The sequence below is a fragment of the Hordeum vulgare genome, chromosome 3H (genome assembly GCF_904849725.1).
Source record: "Hordeum vulgare subsp. vulgare chromosome 3H, MorexV3_pseudomolecules_assembly, whole genome shotgun sequence".
Classification (NCBI taxonomy): Eukaryota; Viridiplantae; Streptophyta; class Magnoliopsida; order Poales; family Poaceae; genus Hordeum; species Hordeum vulgare.
The window spans coordinates 611457996-611475801 of NC_058520.1; the positions used below are offsets into that span (position 1 = coordinate 611457996).

At 43.7% G+C, this 17806-nt stretch overlaps 1 protein-coding gene across 1 annotated transcript; it reads right to left on the bottom strand.

The window, feature by feature from the left end:
* Nucleotides 1-14870: 14870 nt before the first annotated feature.
* LOC123441114 lies at nucleotides 14871-15534 on the bottom strand. The gene has a single exon (XM_045117628.1). It carries the CDS (start codon nucleotides 15492-15494, stop codon nucleotides 15120-15122), a length of 375 nt encoding a protein of 124 aa, XP_044973563.1. The 5' UTR covers nucleotides 15495-15534; the 3' UTR covers nucleotides 14871-15119.
* Nucleotides 15535-17806: the final 2272 nt, after the last annotated feature.

A 17806-nucleotide genomic window follows, 5' to 3' on the forward strand; every position in this document is an offset into this window, starting at 1 on the left:
TTCTGGATGTCTAGCTGTCGTAGGCTCCAACCTCTGAAAATAGCAATAGACAATACAAGTCGAATAGTAGCAGATTTAATAACATGACTAAAGGTATCCTCATAGTCTATACCAAATCTCTGTTTAAAACCTTTTGCAACCAGTATGGCCTTGTATCTGTCAATACTACCATCAGCTCTTTTCTTAATTTTATATACCCATTTGCAGTCAATCAAATTTGCATCCCTCTTTGGTGGAACTAACCGCCAAGTTTTATTTTGAATGAGTGCATCATATTCAACATCCATAGCCTTCTTCCAATCCTTATGTAAAAGCGCATCATGCAAATTTGTTGGTTCACCAGTACTCGCGAGAAAAGCATGTTTAAGTTTATCATACCTGACTGTACCATCCGTATATTTCTTCTCCCGGACAATCCCTGACCGAGACCGTGTATGACGGGGAGGAACTGGTGTTGCAGCAGGTCTGGCCACAGAGGATCCTGAAGATGCCGATTCTGCAGTAGCACTGTCATTCACAAACGATCCGACCGGGCCTACCGAGCCCTCACCTGGTACAGACGTGGCGGTAGCAGACACGTTTTCCCCCACATCAGCAGCATCGTGGCGCTGGCTGCGAGGAGAGTTGCTGTCACCTGGAGGGCTGTCGGCCACCTGATCAGATGTCGCGGGAGGGGCAGGGCGATCCTCCTGGGATCGCGTGTTCGGCAGGCTGGCGCGCAAATCAGCCTCGGATCACGGAGCCGAGGTGCCAGGTAAGGCAACAGCGCCAGGCAAATCAGCCTGGGATCGCGCGCCGGAGCCAGTGCCAGGGGAATCTATCCTGGGATCGCGCGCCAGATCCTATTTTTGTTGTTTCTCCACACATGAAATCACGCCCTGTAGCTGCACAATCAACACCAGATTCAAATTGTTCCATGGAATTTTGCACATGATCAGCGTTAATTAATTCACCCCCATGACCAGAAGGTAACATAGGATCGGAAAGGAGGGATATTTCTGCACACAAGAGAGCTCCCGCATGGGGATGAAGCTTAGAGAAAGGAAACAATGTTTCATCAAAAATGACATCACGAGAAATATAGATACGCCTAGATGAGATCTCTAGGCATTTGTACCCTTTATGAAGATTACTATAGCCAAGAAACACACATTGTGTGGACCGAAACTCAAGTTTATGGTGATTGTAGGGACGCAAATTTGGGTAACTAGCACACCCAAAAAAATTTAGGGAGCTATAATCTGGTTTTTGATGAAACAAGCGTTCCAAGGGAGTGGTGTTGCCAATGACTCGACTGGGTAACCGATTGATAAGATATGTAGCGGTGATAAAAGCCTCATCCCAATATTTGAGGGGCATTGATGCATGGGCTAAGAGAGACAAACCAACTTCCACAATATGACGATGTTTTCGTTCGGCTGAGCCATTTTGTTGATGAGCATGAGGACAAGAAACATGATGAATAATGCCAATGCTACGAAAGAAGGAATTGAGTTTCTCATACTCTCCTCCCCAGTCACTTTGGACTGCAAGGATTTTTCTATCAAATTGTCTTTCAACAAGTTTTTGGAATTCTTGAAAAACAGAAAAAACTTGAGATTTGAATTTAAGCAAATATATCCATGTAAATTTGCTATAATCATCGATAAAGCTCACATAGTATTTCTTTCTACCAAAAGAATCTCTTGCATGACCCCATACATCACTAAAAATAAGCTCTAAAGGAGCATGAGACACACTATTTGACACAGGATAAGGAAGTTGGTGGCTTTTTGCACATTGACAAGCTTCACAAACTGACTCACTTTCGGAATTACTTGACAATAATAAATTGCCTTTATTGACTACTTGCTTGACTATATTTGAAGAAGGATGCCCTAGTCTTTGGTGCCATTTGGCTAAGGAGGGCTTGATAGCAGAATAGACTTGGCGATGACGCTTGCGATCAAAGACTCTAGATGTGATGGGGTATAACCCTCCGATGCATCTACCGCGATGGATGAGCTCCCTCGTTGCCCGATCCTTTATGAAAAAATAGGTAGGATGAGTTTCAAAGAAAATATTATTGTCGGAGGTTAAACGAGACATGGAAGCTAGATTTTTATCGGCTTGTGGAACATGAAGGACATCTTTAGGGACAATATCACGTTTAAGGCTAGGGGAATTAATAGACGATTGACCAATGTGAAGAATGTCCATACCTCCACCGCTCGTGGTGTGAATTTGATCACTGTTGTGGTACTTTTCTCGGAGGGCAAGCTTCTCTAGCTCGTTTGTGATATGATATGTGGCGCCAGAATCGGCATACCAGACCGTGTCACCGTCAGCTCCGCTGTGCTCCCGCATGGCTACAGCAGCCTGCCGTGCATCGGGCACGAAGTCTTCACTAGTAGAAAACGGGCCTTTGGCCGGGACCCTTTAGTCCCGGCCTGCCTCTAGGCCGGGACTAAAGGCCCGGCCACGTCGCCCCAATTCTAAATGCCTCCCTCGAGGCTTTAGTCCCGGCCCGTAAGGATCCTTTAGTCCCGGTTCGTGTCCCAAACCGGGACTAAAGGGCTGCGCGGTGGGCAGCCCGCATGTGCGCCACCTTTAGTCCCGGTTTGTGTCTCAAACCGGGACTAAAGTCCTCTGCCTATATATAGCACAGCCCCCTCTCCCCACTTCGTTGCATTTTTCTTGGATGGAGGATTGTGGGTGGGTGCTTGCTCTCCACTTTTTTTGGTGCACTAGAGGTGTTTGTTGAAATGTGTGTTAGAGCGATGCCGCTTCAGTTCACCGAACACAACTACGATATGAGATGCCCGAGCCACGCTTAAACCTCTTTCTCTTTATTTCTACTTATTCTAAAAGGTTAGCAACTATATTTCCTCGCTTAGACCGGGCGGTACTAATTTTTAGGATCGTGATTGTATTTGATATACTGTCGTATAACGCAGAGATGATCCATCCATGGATGTACGGTGATCGATGCACAGCCGCTTATAGAGAAGGTGTGCATTCTTTTCGAGATGCAGCCGATGCGAACAAGCATGGTGGTGGCTATATGTTTTGTCCATGTGTTGAATGTCGGAATGAGAAGGATTACACTTCCTCAAGAGTCATTCAGAGCCACCTTCTTCGGTCCGGTTTTATGTCGGGCTATAATGTTTGGACCAAGCACGGAGAAAGAGGGGTTATGATGGAAGACGACGATGAAGAAGAAGAGAACGATGATGACAACTACCGATCTATGTTCCCTGAGTATGCTGATACCGCAATGGAAGACAATGAAGAAGAAGATCAGGATGAAGAACGGGAACCAGATGAGCCCGCTGATGATCTTGGCCGGGTCATTTCTGATGCACGGCGAGGTTGCGACACAGAAAAGGAGAGGTTGCAGTTCGAGCAGATGTTACAGGACCACAGCAAATTGTTGTACCCAACTTGTGAAGATGGCCAGAAGAAGCTGGGTAGCACACTGGAATTGCTGAAGTGGAAGGCAGAGACCGGTGTGACTGACTCGTCATTCGAAAAGTTGCTGGTACTGATGAAGAAGATGCTTCCAAGAAAGAACGAATTGCCCGCCAGCACGTACGAAGCAAAGAAGCTTGTCTTCCCTCTAGGATTAGACATGCAGAAGATACATGCATGCCCTAATGACTACATCCTCTACCGCGGTGAGAAGTACGAGAATATGGATAAATGCCCGGTATGCACTGCATTGCGGTATAAGATCAGAAAAGATGACCCTGGTGATATTGAGGGCGAGCCACCCAGGAAGAAGGTTCCTACCAAGGTGATGTGGTATGCTCCTATAATACCATGGTTGAAACGTCTGTTCAGAAATAAGGATCATGCGAAGTTGTTGCGATGGCACATGGAAGATCGTATGAAAGACGATAAGTTGAGGCACACCGCTGATCGTCAGCAGTGGAGAAAAATCGAGAGAGATTTCCCGAGATTTGCAGCTGACGCAAGGAACTTATGGTTAGGTCTGAGTACAGATGGCATGAATCCTTTTGGGGAGCAGAGTTGCAGTCACAGCACCTGGCCCGTTACTCTATGTATCTACAACCTTCCTCCTTGGTTGTGCATGAAGCGGAAGTTCATTATGATGCCAGTGCTTATACAAGGTCCAAAGCAACCCGGCAACGATATTGATGTGTACCTAAGGCCATTAGTGGATGAACTTTTACAGCTGTGGGCCGAACCAGGTGTACGTGTGTGGGACGAGCACAAACAAGAGGAATTTGACCTTCGGGCGTTGCTTTTCGTAACCATCAATGATTGGCCTGCTCTTAGTAACATTTCAGGACAGTCAAACAAGGGATACAATGCATGCACGCACTGTTTGGATCAGACAGAAAGTATATATCTCGACAACTGTAGGAAGAATGTGTATCCGTACAATCATAGTTTTCTTCTGCCCAAGCATCCCTTAAAGAAAAAAGGCAAGCATTTCAATGGCAAGGCAGAACCCCGGGGGAAGCCTGTCATCCGTACTGGTGCTGAAGTATTTGATATGGTCAAAGATTTAAAATTAATCTTTGGAAAGGGTCCTGGCAGCCAACCTGTTCCTAACGGCCCTGATAAGCGCGTACCCATGTGGAAGAAGAAATCTATATTTTGGGAGCTACCCTACTGGGAAGTCCATGAGGTCCACTCGGCAATCGACGTGATGCACGTGACGAAGAATCTCTGCGTGAATATTCTAGGCTTCCTGGGCTTGTATGGGAAGTCAAAAGATACACCGGAAGCACGGGAGGACCAGGAACGTCATAAAGGAAGAGATGGCATGCATCCAGGGCAGTTTCAAGGGCGTGCCAGCTACGCTCTTACCAAGGAAGAGAAGGAAATCTTCTTTGAAGTCCTGTTCAGTAACAAGGTCCCGACTGGCTTCTCGTCGAATATAAAGGGAATCGTAAATATGAAAGACAAAAAATTCCAAAACCTAAAGTCTCATGACTGCCACGTGCTTATGACGCAATTGCTTCCGGTTGCATTGAGGGGAATTCTACCGGAAAATGTTCGCCTGGCAATTGTGAAGGTATGTGCATTCCTCAATGCAATTTCTCAGAAGGTAATCGATCGAGAAAGTCTATCAGGGTTACATATTGATGTGGTCCAATGTCTGGTCAGCTTTGAGTTGTTGTTCCCGCCATCCTTCTTCAATATAATGACACACCTCCTAGTTCACCTAGTCGAAGAGATTAGAATTCTCGGTCCTGTGTTTCTACACAATATGTTCCCCTTCGAGAGGTTCATGGGAGTCTTAAAGAAATATGTTCGTAACCGTGCTAGGCCAGAAGGAAGCATCTCCAAGGGCTATGGAACAGAGGAGGTCATTGAGTTTTGTGTGGACTTTCTTCCTGACCTTAAGCCGATTGGTGTTCCTGAATCTCGGTATGAGGGTAGGCTGACAGGAAAAGGCACACTAGGAAGGAAAGCAAAAATATGTATGGACGGGCATTCTTTCTCTCAAGCACACTACACAGTTCTACACAATTCCACCGTGGTGGCTCCGTATATCGTGAGACACAAGAATATTCTACGCTCCAAAAACCCGGGGAAGGCTGACTCTTGGATTAAAAGGGAACACGAGAAGACTTTCGGCAGTTGGTTGCAGACACATCTCATGAATGACGACACCGTTGGAGATGAGTTGTACTGTTTGGCCAGGCCACCATCTTCAACTATATGTACTTTCCAAGGGTATGAGATAAATGGGAATACATTTTACATGGTTGCCCAAGATAAAAAGAGCACCAACCAAAATAGTGGTGTCCGCTTTGATGCAACAGACGAGAATGGGCACTGTCTGGAAACATATTACGGGTACATAGAGGAGATATGGGAACTTGACTATGGACCGAGTTTTATGATCCCTTTATTTCGGTACAAATGGGTGAAGCTGACAGGAGGCGGGGTAGTTGTAGACCAAAAGTACGGCATGACAACAGTGGATCTTAACAATCTTGCGTACATGGACGAACCATTTGTCCTAGCCAATGATGTCGCTCAGGTTTTCTATGTGAAGGACATGTCTACATTAACAAGAAAAGAAATCAGCAAAAGAATATATCATCCGATGAGCCAAAATGCCACATAGTTCTTTCAGGGAAAAGAAACATCATGGGAGTAGATGACAAGACAGACATGTCAGAAGATTATAATAAGTTTCATGAAATTCCGCCCTTCAAAGTGAAAACTGACCCAAGCATCCTACTGAATGATGAAGATTCTCCATGGCTACGACCCAGAAGAAAACAGAAATAATAGATAGGAATATTGGTGCAATAATGTAATAATATATTAAACCTTTTATGTAATGCATGTATGGAACGTACTAAATTTCAAACACTTTTCATTTTCATATTATCCATGTAAGAGATGAGTTCTCGTTCGAAACCCTGATATTTCGAGAGATATTGTCCGTTTTGTACACGAAGTGCATCCAGTTTTTGTCGTAGCCCTCTCAACTTTTTAACACATGCTATGTGGGTGAAATGATGATAGCATGACAACTTTCAACATTTTCAGAGTTCATTTGTAGTGCTTTTCAATTTCAGGGTCAACTAGCTCAAACAAAAAAAAAGTAAATCCACGAAATATACCAAATGAAGTCAGAAATTGTTGAAATTTTGTGGTGTGCCTTTTAATGGTGCATTTTGAACACACAAATAGTATGGAGTTCAAATAAGTTCACAAAAATGAAATCCCTTTGTAAGAGATGTGTTCTCGTTCGAAACCCTGATACTTCGAGAGAGATTGTCCGTTTTGTACACGAAGTGCATCCAGTTTTTGTTGTAGCCCTCTCAACTTTTTAACACATTCTATGTGGGTGAAATGATGATAGCATGCCAACTTTCAACATTTTCAGAGTTCATTTGTAGTGCTTTTCAATTTCAGGGTCAACTAGCTCAAAAAAAATAAGTAAATCCACGAAATATACCAAATGAAGTCAGAAATTGTTGAAATTTTGTGGTGTTCCTTTGAATGGTGCATTTTGAACACACAAAAAGTATGGAGTTCAAATAAGTTCAAAAAATGAAATCCCTTTGTAAGAGATGAGTTCTCGTTCGAAACCCTGATACTTCGAGAGAGATTGTCCGTTTTGTACACGAAGTGCATCCAGTTTTTGTCGTAGCCCTCTCAACTTTTTAACACATGCTATGTGGGTGAAATGATGATAGCATGCCAACTTTCAACATTTTCAGAGTTCATTTGTAGTGCTTTTCAATTTCAGGGTCAACTAGCTCAAAAAATAATAAGTAAATGTACGAAATATACCAAATGAAGTCGGAAATTGTTGAAATTTTGTGATGTGCCTTTGAATGGTGCATTTTGAACACACAAAAAGTATTGAGTTTAAAAAAATGAAATCCCTTTGTAAGAGATGAGTTCTCGTTCGAAACGCTGCTACTTCGAGAGAGATTGTCCGTTTTGTACACGAACTGCATCCAGTTTTTGTCGTAGCCCTCTCAACTTTTTAACACATGCTATGTGGGTGAAATGATGATAGCATGCCAACTTTCAAGATTTTCAGAGTTCATTTGTAGTGCTTTTCAATTTTAGGATCAACTAGCTCAAAAAAAATAAGTAAATGCACGAAATATCCCAAATGAAGTCAGAAATTGTTGAATTTTTGTGATGTGCCTTTGAATGGTGCATTTTGAACACACAAAAAGTATGGAGTTCAAATAAGTTCAAAAAAATGAAATCCCTTTGTAAGAGATGAGTTCTCGTTCGAACCGCTGTTACTTCGAGACAGATTGTCCGTTTTGTACACGAACTGCATCCAGTTTTTGTCGTAGCCCTCTCAACTTTTTAACACATACTATGTGGGTGAAATGATGATAGCATGCCAACTTTCAACATTTTCAGAGTTCATTTGTAGTGCTTTTCATTATTATTCAATTTGAAACACTTTTCATTATCATAGTTTTGTCAAATTCTCAAATATGCAAAAAGAATCTTTAATAAACATAATTTTTAATTGAAAATAACAAAATAGATAATAGTTTGGATAGTCAAAATTATTAATTATGAAAATAAAAAATAGTTTTGCATTATTTATTCAATTTGAAACACTTTTCATTATCATAGTTTTGTCAAATTCTCAAATATGCAAAAAGAATTTTTAATAAACATAGTTTTTAATTGAAAATAACAAAATAGATAACAGTTTGGATAGTCAAAATTATTAATTATGAAAATAAAAAATAGTTTTGCATTATTTATTCAATTTGAAACACTTTTCATTATCATAGTTTTGTCAAATTCTCAAATATGCAAAAAGAATTTTTAATAAACACAGTTTTTAATTGAAAATAACAAAATAGATAATAGTTTGGATAGTCAAAATTATTAATTATGAAAATAGAAAATAGTTTTGCATTATTTATTCAATTTGAAACACTTTTCATTATCATAGTTTTGTCAAATTCTCAAATATGCAAAAAGAATTTTTAATAAACATAGTTTTTAATTGAAAATAACAAAATAGATAATAGTTTGGAAAGTCAAAATTATTAATTATGAAAGTAGAAAAAAATTTAAACTATATTCGAAATCATAGAGAAAATTCAATCTAAATTCTCATTTGAATTTAGATTCAGTTTTCCCTATAATTTCTAATATAGTTACAATTTTCAGTGAGTTTAGGCCCGTAAGTCTGCTTTAGAGAGGAGCTCGATAGAGAAGCTGCGACGGGGCTTATAAACAAGTGTTAGTCCCCCTCGCTGGGCGTGGTGGGACTAAACTTATCGTATAGCCGAGGAGGGGCTTTAGTCCCGGGTGGAGCCACACACCGGGACTAAAGACCCCCTTTAGTCCCGGCTGGAGCCACGCTCCGGGACTAAAGACCCCTTTTCGGCAGGGCCGTGTCTCCACCCGGGACTAAAGGGGGTCTTTAGTCCCGGTTCGAGCCACACACCGGGACTAAAGATCCACCTATATAAGCGGGACTTCGAAAAATTCCAACCCAAATCGTCCATTTCTCTTCTTCTTCCTCTCGTTCTCCTGCCCGGCGCGGCACAACGACGAACTCGACGACGCCGTCAGGCTGCCCGACGTCCTGCTCGCCGCCGCCTGCCGTCCTCCTCGCCGCCGCCGTCCTCCTCGCCGCGCGCCGTCGACACCTCCGGCCGGTAAGCCCCCCGCCCCCTCCTCCCCAACACTCCGGCCAGTAGAAAAAAAGAAGAAAAAGGAGAAGAGAAGAAGAAAAAGGAGAAGAAAGGAAGAAAAAGGAGAAGAAAAGAAGAAAAAGGAGAAGAAAAGAAGAAAAAGAAAAAGATTTTTTTTGTCATTTAATTCCTATTGTTATTAGGTTTGTGCTAGATTATTAGGGTTAGTAATATTTAGAATTAGGTTAGGGTTACAAGAAGAAGAAATATGAACAAAAATAAGAAAATAAGATTAGAAAAAATGAAAATAAGAAGAGGAGGAGAAGAAAAGAAGAAAAAGGAGAATAAGAAGAGGAGGAGAGGAGAAGAAGAGGAAAAATAGAAGAAGAGGAGAAGTAGAAGAAGAGAAAAAATTAGAAGAGGAGGAGAGGAGAAGTAGAAGAAGAGAAGAGGAGAAGTACTACAAGAAGAGGAGAAGTAGAAGTAGAAGAAGAAGTAGAAGAAGAGGAGAAATAGAAGAAGAGGAAAAATTAGTTTAGGGTTACAAGAAGAAGAAATATATTTTTTTGTCATTTAATTTTGCTATTTTATAGTGTATATGCTTAAGTGTTAATAGTGTTTCTTAGATTATTGCTTAACTTTGCTATTGTATATGCTTAAGTGTTAATAGTTTAATTTTGCGATTGTATATGCTTAAGTGTTAATAGTTTATTTTTAGCAAGAAAATTAATATAACTAGTTTATTTTTTTAGTTCATTTTACGATGCCTATCCCGCATCCTCGTCGTCGACTCGGCGGACGACACCTGCTTGATCAGAGGGGCCCTGTCCGGGACTCGGCTCCGCCCGACTAGTATTGGGAGGTGCTACCTTCCGGGGGCGTAGGTTGGTGAGGAGCCAGCCCGTCGTTGACCCGATCCTTGTTTGGTGGCGGTCGCGTGGGCCAGTGAGGGTGCCGAGGCTTCCGGACACCGCGGAGGTGGTACGTTACCGTGTCAGCGAGGAGGATGAGCACGTCCGTCGCTACATGGTTGCGTTGGAGGGCAGGTTCGAGTATACCTGGCAGGTTCTTCGGGGATCTCACTGGAGCTATGATCCTGTGATGGTTCCTTCTCTTTGGTGTCCACCGCCCGCGCCGATACCCGTCGGGCGCTACGGTTCTAGATATATCAGCGATGCTATATGTGTGATAGTATTCGAGGAGTATTAGTGATAATATTCGACGATGTACGGACAAAAGTGATGATGTATTAGCTTATAATTTAATGCATGCTAATTTGAATACTACTTTATTTGACGATTTGGTTTTGCTTATTGAATGCTCAAATTGGAAAAGTACTCCTACTTTGAATACTATGCAGAAATCTAGGAGTCCCGGGTCGAGCCACGACCCGGGACTTAAGTTGTTTTGGAACGGAGTTCCTGATAGAATAATTCTTTTTTGGTACAAAGGTTAAGAGAATCCGTTTTTTGCAGAACTATGGATCCACATATCAGGACCCTCGAAGACGAAGAACTTCTCGAAGATATAATCAAAGACGGCCCCAACGTTGAACCAGCTGAATCTCCGTCGTCATATCTAAACCAGGACGTTGGAATGGAGTTCGAGCGACACGAAGATGAAGCCGATGGGGCAGGAGATAGGTCCAATGACGGAGAAGGTGATAGCTCCACTAATGGAGAAGCCGGTGAAGAGGAGAAGTTCGGCGAGGTATACATATGAAGTTCGACAATCACTTGTAATATGTGAAAAATATTGGAGATAGCTCTATATTGTATACATATACATTCATTTGACGAATGTTTCTCCCTCTTAGGCCTCCACATCGAGCAAAACTACGAAACGAGGCCCGACTAGAAAGTTGGATGCACGGACGCATTACACATTTGAGGTGATATTTCCTACGGGCGAACCCAAGCTTCCTAAGAATGCTGCTGACATATTCAAGAAGCAATGCGGAGTTCTCGTTAGGGATCACGTCCCGATCAGCGTTCGGGAGTGGAACAAGCGCAAAGGGGCAGCCGATAGTGACTATGTCGCCGTAAGGTACAAAGATAATCTTTGGAATGATCTCATGTCACATTTCAACCTGCCAGAATGTGAAAATGAAGACGCCGCAGACAAACTGAGGGCCAAAGTCAAGCAGTGGACTCTGAAGAAGATGGCCGAACTGTTCCGTAGCTGGAAGAAGAAGCTATGGAAAAACTATCTGAAGACAAAGAAAGTGCCAGTATTCGAGGGGTATCTTGCCAAGCAGGCAAATCACTGGAAGGCATTTCAAGAGTACAAGGAGTCAGAAGATGCCCAGGCATTATCAGAAAAGAACAAGATAAATGCCGACAAGAAGAAATATCACCACAAGCTGGGGCCAGGGGGCTATGAGACTGCCATCCCAAAGTGGGATAAGAAAGAGAAAGATCTGATAGATAAAGGCATCGTACCTGAACCACTCCGGGATGAGTGGGAATTGAGAGCAAGAAATTGGTTCCTTGCGCATGATGGGTCGTACGACGAAACAACAGGGGACCTCATCTGGAATGACGATCTTAGGATACCCAGGGAGAATTGGAAAAGGATAGTGAAAGAAATTAAGGAGGGACAAAGAAAGTTCACTGCAGAAAGAGATAAAGATTTTCTCACACTGGTCCTCGGCAATGACGAACATGGAGGACGAACGCGAGGCTTCGGTCCTTCTTACCCGTGGTGGCTTGGGTTTGCCAGAGACCAAGACACTTACAGAAGCCGAGAGAGAGCAAAGAAGCGGCAGTAGGATGAGGAGAATGACAAGTTCAACCAGTTGCTTGCCAGGATTAACGAGCAACAGAAGCAGATTGATGAGCTGAGAGGAGTACCGCGCCAGGAAGATCCTGCACTTGATATTACCGGCGCCCCATCTAAGCGGAGAAGCAGTGTGGCTGAATCTGAGGCCCCGCCCGACGATGAACGAAGAATGATAGAGGGCGGTCCCGGCTACCCCGTGGATGGAATCAAGGAGTCAACATCATGTGAACTCCATTAGAAATTCAAGAACATATCCATGAAGGTGGCCGTCAGACAAGCTTTACCTTCTGGCCCTGATGCACGCTGGCATGGCCGTGAGGTTCAAGCTGGCTTTGCTAAAGTCGGGGTGGATGAAATCATGACGGGGTTTAATGATATGGAGCTCGACATAGCTGGACCCGAAGATGAGAGGACACTCGGAGAAGTACTGGGTGGAGTCATCCTATGGGACAAGAACTACATCAAGCTTCCAGGCTCGCCCCCAAGGACAACACCGCCTCCGAGTCGTCGCAGGTCACCTACACCTCCATTACCTCCAAGCCCTCCACATGACGTCGGCCAGCACAACACGAGTCCATCTCGATCACCGCCGCCGGACTTGGGTCGTCCGTCTCCGCCGCCGCCCGCACATGATATTAAGCGGAAGCGTGCCAGCAAGAACGCTCCGTCGATGATTTCTAAGCGACGGAGCTCCCCAAAGCGCAAACTGTCGCCCCTCCCAAAGGTACCTCATGCTAATCTTCCTATCAGACCTTATGATCGTACCCCCGAGGAAAACGCCAGGATAGCAAAGGAACAGCATGATGCGCAGATGAAAAAGAAGGAACCCGAGCCCCGCCCCGAATACACCGAGAAGCAAATAGCATGGGCGAAAGACTTCATAACCCTTCCATCACAGTATGACTTACACTATAAGCCTGATGACTATACACGCACATTGCACAAGCAAGTGAAAAAGAGCAGCTCACGTGCAAGTGCAAGTGGGACCAAATCAAGTTCAACTACAAGCAAGAAAAAATCAGACGTTCCTCAGCTTGGACAACAGGCAAACAGTCGATCCCACCCCCTCAAGGTGTTAACCGAGAATGTTCCCCCTCCGGTGCAAGGGCAAGCTTTTGAAAGAGCAAAGGAGTTGGCGGCTGAATGTGGTATCTCGGTTGAAGATTTGATGGCTTCCCAAGACAACAGGATACCCAAGGTTGTGGTAGCCCCTAAGCCACATTTTGTCATGGGAGAGCCTTTGGTCAGCAAAGATGATCTCCCAACAAATATGCGTTACTTGCATAAATGGTACTTAAGTGAATCAAAGAATGGGAGAACGATGATCGTGCTGAGTGTCCCACGGGAGTACTACGGCCGCTCCGAAGAAATCCATATCGACTTTGATGAACTCTTCCAGATGTACAATGGCGACGCCCTCGACAAATCGCTTATGAGTTGCTATTGTCTGTAAGTTTTTCAATTCGTTGTCTACATATAACTTGTTTAGTTATTTCAATTCATTATCTATATATAACTTGTACTTTATTATGCAGAATGAAGATTCTGGATTGTAAAAGTAAGAGGATCCTAAATATTGGGTTTATTGACCCAGATAAAATACATATAGCGACGCTAACTGACAAACCCAAGGAGACGGAGGAAAACCTTCTAAGGTTTCTAATAGATCAAAATTTCTATGACCACATACTGTTTCCATACAACTTCAGGTGAGGGTCTTTACTCTGTTGTGTCCATTCACTTATAAGTGTAATTGATAAGTTACTCACACACACACACACACACACAAAATATATATATATATATATATATATATGCAGCTTTCATTGGATTCTGTTGGAGATTCAAATTGATAAGGGAAGAGTTGATGCCTTCGACCCATTATCGAGACCCTTGGAACAGTTCCAAAGCCTGCAGGACATGCTCCAAGGGTAATTTTAATCATTCTTGCGCTGTATCAGTCTCTTTCGATGATTTTCTGATATATCAATTAATGAAAAACTTAGCAAATCATTATCCTTGTCGGGCAGGGTTTGGAAGCGGTTCAAGTGCGTGACTTCCGGTAACTTTCCTGAGAAGCTGACCTTTAGAGCGGCTCAGGTAAGTAGTAGTATGATATACTTCTATTAATTTTCAATACATTTATGATGCTAGATTATTATTTTGATTATATATATTCTGTTCTCGTAAAGTGCTACCAGCAGCCACGGGGAACGCATCTATGCGGATACTATGTTTGCGAGACCATTCGCACGTTTACCTCTGAGTTCAAGGATCATAGATTCGACGTAAGCAATGAACATTCACACCTCTATTTTTACCCGTCATTCTTTGTTATCATGATTGATATTCATATTCATCTCCTCTTCTTATATAGCACACGGCCATGAGGACGAAGGTCCTACCAGAGCAACGCGCGATTGCTGTTGCAGAGGAGCTTGCAGGATTTCTGAGGACGGAAGCTATAGAAGACAAAGGACGATTTAGTGTAGCTAAGGGCCATTACTGATGTTCGTCCATGTAATCGAATAGACGGGCTCTAGTCCCGATAATTCAGATCTCCATATAATTGTATATATATGATCGCTTGTAAGATAAGTTAATCTCATATATATATATGCATAATTATTTCTATTTAAATTATATGAAAACTAATTCCCGAACACCAAACGAGGCATCACGTTAATCTCCCGAACACCTAAACCCTAAAACCCTAAAACCCAAAAATAATTTAATTTAAAAAAAAACAAAAACCAGCAAAATCTGAAAATCTTTAGTCCCGGTCCGTGTAACGAACCGGGACTAAAGGGCCTGCCCCTAGGGCGCTACGAGGCGTCCACGTGGAGCACCTTTAGTCCCGGCTTGTAAGAGGGCCGGGACGAAAGGTTAGACCTTTAGTCCCGCCCCTTTAGTCCCGGTTGGTGAACCGGGACTAAAGCCCCTTACGGGAGCCCCGGCCCCGTCCCCACTAGTGCATTGTTCGCATCGCAAAAACCTTTGTCTTTCTGTGTGTTCTTGCGCGAGACAGAGACTGAGAGGTGATCCAATCCGTGCTTACACCCACCTCGCTGACTAAGGGAACACAGGCTACAAGCAAGCCTCACACAACTACGACAGGCCGCAGGGAGCAGCAGGACTAACAACACCACAGACAGAGACATGGCACGCTAAGGCCTTAGGAAAAAAGAAAAAAAAGAAAGGCAGAGGTGGCGATGCGTCATGCGTGCACGCAGGTCACACGAACTCGAAGTCCATCTTGATGGCGTCCGGGCCTTGGCCGAGCTCGCGGTTGAGAAGCTCCTTGGCAGCGGCGAACGCCGCCTCCTTGGTGCGGTCGTCGGCGCCGCTGGCCATCACCTTGTTGACGTTCTTGAAGATGGGCTTCCAGTACCGCTGCGCCTCGCGGTTCACCGCCGCCACCGCCCGCTTCAGTGTCTCCGCATCCGTGGTCTCGGGGCGGTAGCTGGAAAGGACCTCGACTGCCTGTGCAAGGGCTACCTTCCGCAGCTGCACATCGTCAGCGTCGCTCGCAGCGGCGATGGCGCCGTTGCTGCCGCTGGCGGCGAGCGCCACAACGAGGAAGAAGAGTAGGTGGTGTAACGCCGCCATGGGAGCTAAGTATACAACAAGACTAGTGGTGGAGTGCACACCGGTCCATCTCTTGAAGGAGGAAGGTAAGTATATATGGTGGCAGTGGGCAGTGGCAGGGGCATCAAGAACGCATTGTCTAACTGCGACTGGTGGTCAGTTGGAGCATTGCATGAAAGCAGCTCTGGCGCCAATGTTCCAACCGGTTATGCCTGCTGCAACATTTGCTTCACGTGGATGTGATAAGGTGACCCGGACGGTTGACTGGTTCTGCGGTTCAATAGTTTTCCTCTGCTTCGCAAAGGCCGTTTGCCTCTCCACGTGACTGGTGTAGATATTGGAATCAATCAACTGCCTCCACCATAGTACATAGTACTCACATGCCATCCCTGCTACCTGCTGCTATCCTGCACGTCTTCTCTCTCGACGTCTGCTGTACATCAGATCAGATCATTCACACTACTCACGCCGGCCACTTTCACTACACCAACTAACTAGTAAAAATCGACAAAACTGATCCTTTTTTAAAGTTAAGCGCAGAACGAACCTCATTTAGTATAATTTCATAAGATGACCCTTTTGCATGTAGCATGCCGCCCTGGCCGAATATCCGATCGATGAGGTCTCCTACACTATGTGGTTTGTGATGTCCACTTAATGAAATCTCCTATACAATGCGGTGGGTATCTTAGTCAAGAGTCAAGACTCCTTAGAACAATGGCGCCGCATGGATGAGGAGGCTGGCCACGGGCTACGCTACTCCTTTTTCTATTCATGAGGGAAACAAGCTAGAAGTTCGATAGTTTTTGTAGGTAAAATATTACCATTGTACGTCTATCAAGACTGTCTGTGTGACTGAGGTTTATTTGCGTCTTCAATGTAATAGTATTACTTTGTGATAAACAATGTTTACAATACATTCGGGTTTAAACGATATCTTTACAAATTGTTGACATCAGTTTTTAGCTTGCACAAAAAACCCTTTAAGATGACCTTGAATGTAACGGCGTGGACGGTGTCAGGGTTGCCTCAGTCTTGGATCCCTGCGAGGGCCATTAGTCCCGGTTGGTAATACAAACCGGGACTAGAGATATATCTATGTTTTCTCCTTTCTCTCCTCTGTTCTCTTTCCTTGCTCAAGTTCATTATTAATTTCTTCCTAGATTTGTCAAGATTTAAGGCGTCCCATCCATCCAAATGTTCACAAAGGTTAGCAACTTTGTCCTTTCATCTTTCATTGCTAGTTTAGCTCGTACAATGCTCTATAATTATAGTGATTTGTGGCTTTTAGTTTGAAAGGAATTATGTGGGAGTTTATTTGATTTATATGCTATCTGAGCTCAAATTAACTTCTTAGTTTGCATATGTGTAGGTGTGGTTTACTTGGTGTCTTCCCGTTCCCGTCCTAACCACTGTCGATCGCCCGCACCATCTCGTCACCGGCACCACCTTGGTGATCCTCTTGTTCTTATTCATTTTATTCCAAAAAAATCTTATTTGTATGATTTAGATTGTTTTCTTACCTGTATGATTGTTTGTTACAAGTCAGTATGAACTTTATGTGTGAATTTGTAATGATTTGGTCTTTTTTGTCTTGTGTAATGAAGATGAACCTGCAATGGATATACGATGACCGATGCTCTCCCTAGTTCATTGATAGCTTGCAGAGTTTTCTGTGTGCGGCTGAGGCAAACCAGCACGATAGTTTTATTTCTTGTCCATGTGTTGTGTGTAAGAATGATAAAACTTACTCTAACTCAAGAGTCATTGACGTCCACCTGTTTAGGTCCGATTTCATGTTCGGCTATAACTGTTGGACCAAGCATGGGAAAGAGGGGTACTAATGAAAGAGAATGAAGAAGAAGACGACTATCCCATTTTACCTAAGGTCATTAGTTGATCATATACTTCATATGGTCAAGGATTTAAAAGTAATTTTTGGAAAGGGTCCTGGCGGATAATCTGTTCTGAATGACGCTGACGGACATGCACCCATGTGGAAGAAGAAATCTATATTTTGGGACCTACCTTATTGGAAAGTCCTAAAGTTCTGCTCTGCAATAGAAGTGATGCACGTGACGAAGAATCTTTGCGTGAACCTGCTAGGATTCTTGGGCATGTATGAGAAGACAAAAGATACACCGGAGGCCCAGAAGGACCAGCAACGTAAGCACAAAAAAGACGGCATGCATCCAAAGCAGTATGAAGGTCCTGCCAGCTAAGCTCTGACCAAAGAAGAGAAAAAAATCTTCTTTAAATGTCTGCTCAGTATGAAGGTCCCGTCTGACCCTGAAATTAAAAAGCACTACAAATGAACTCTGAAACGGCTGAAA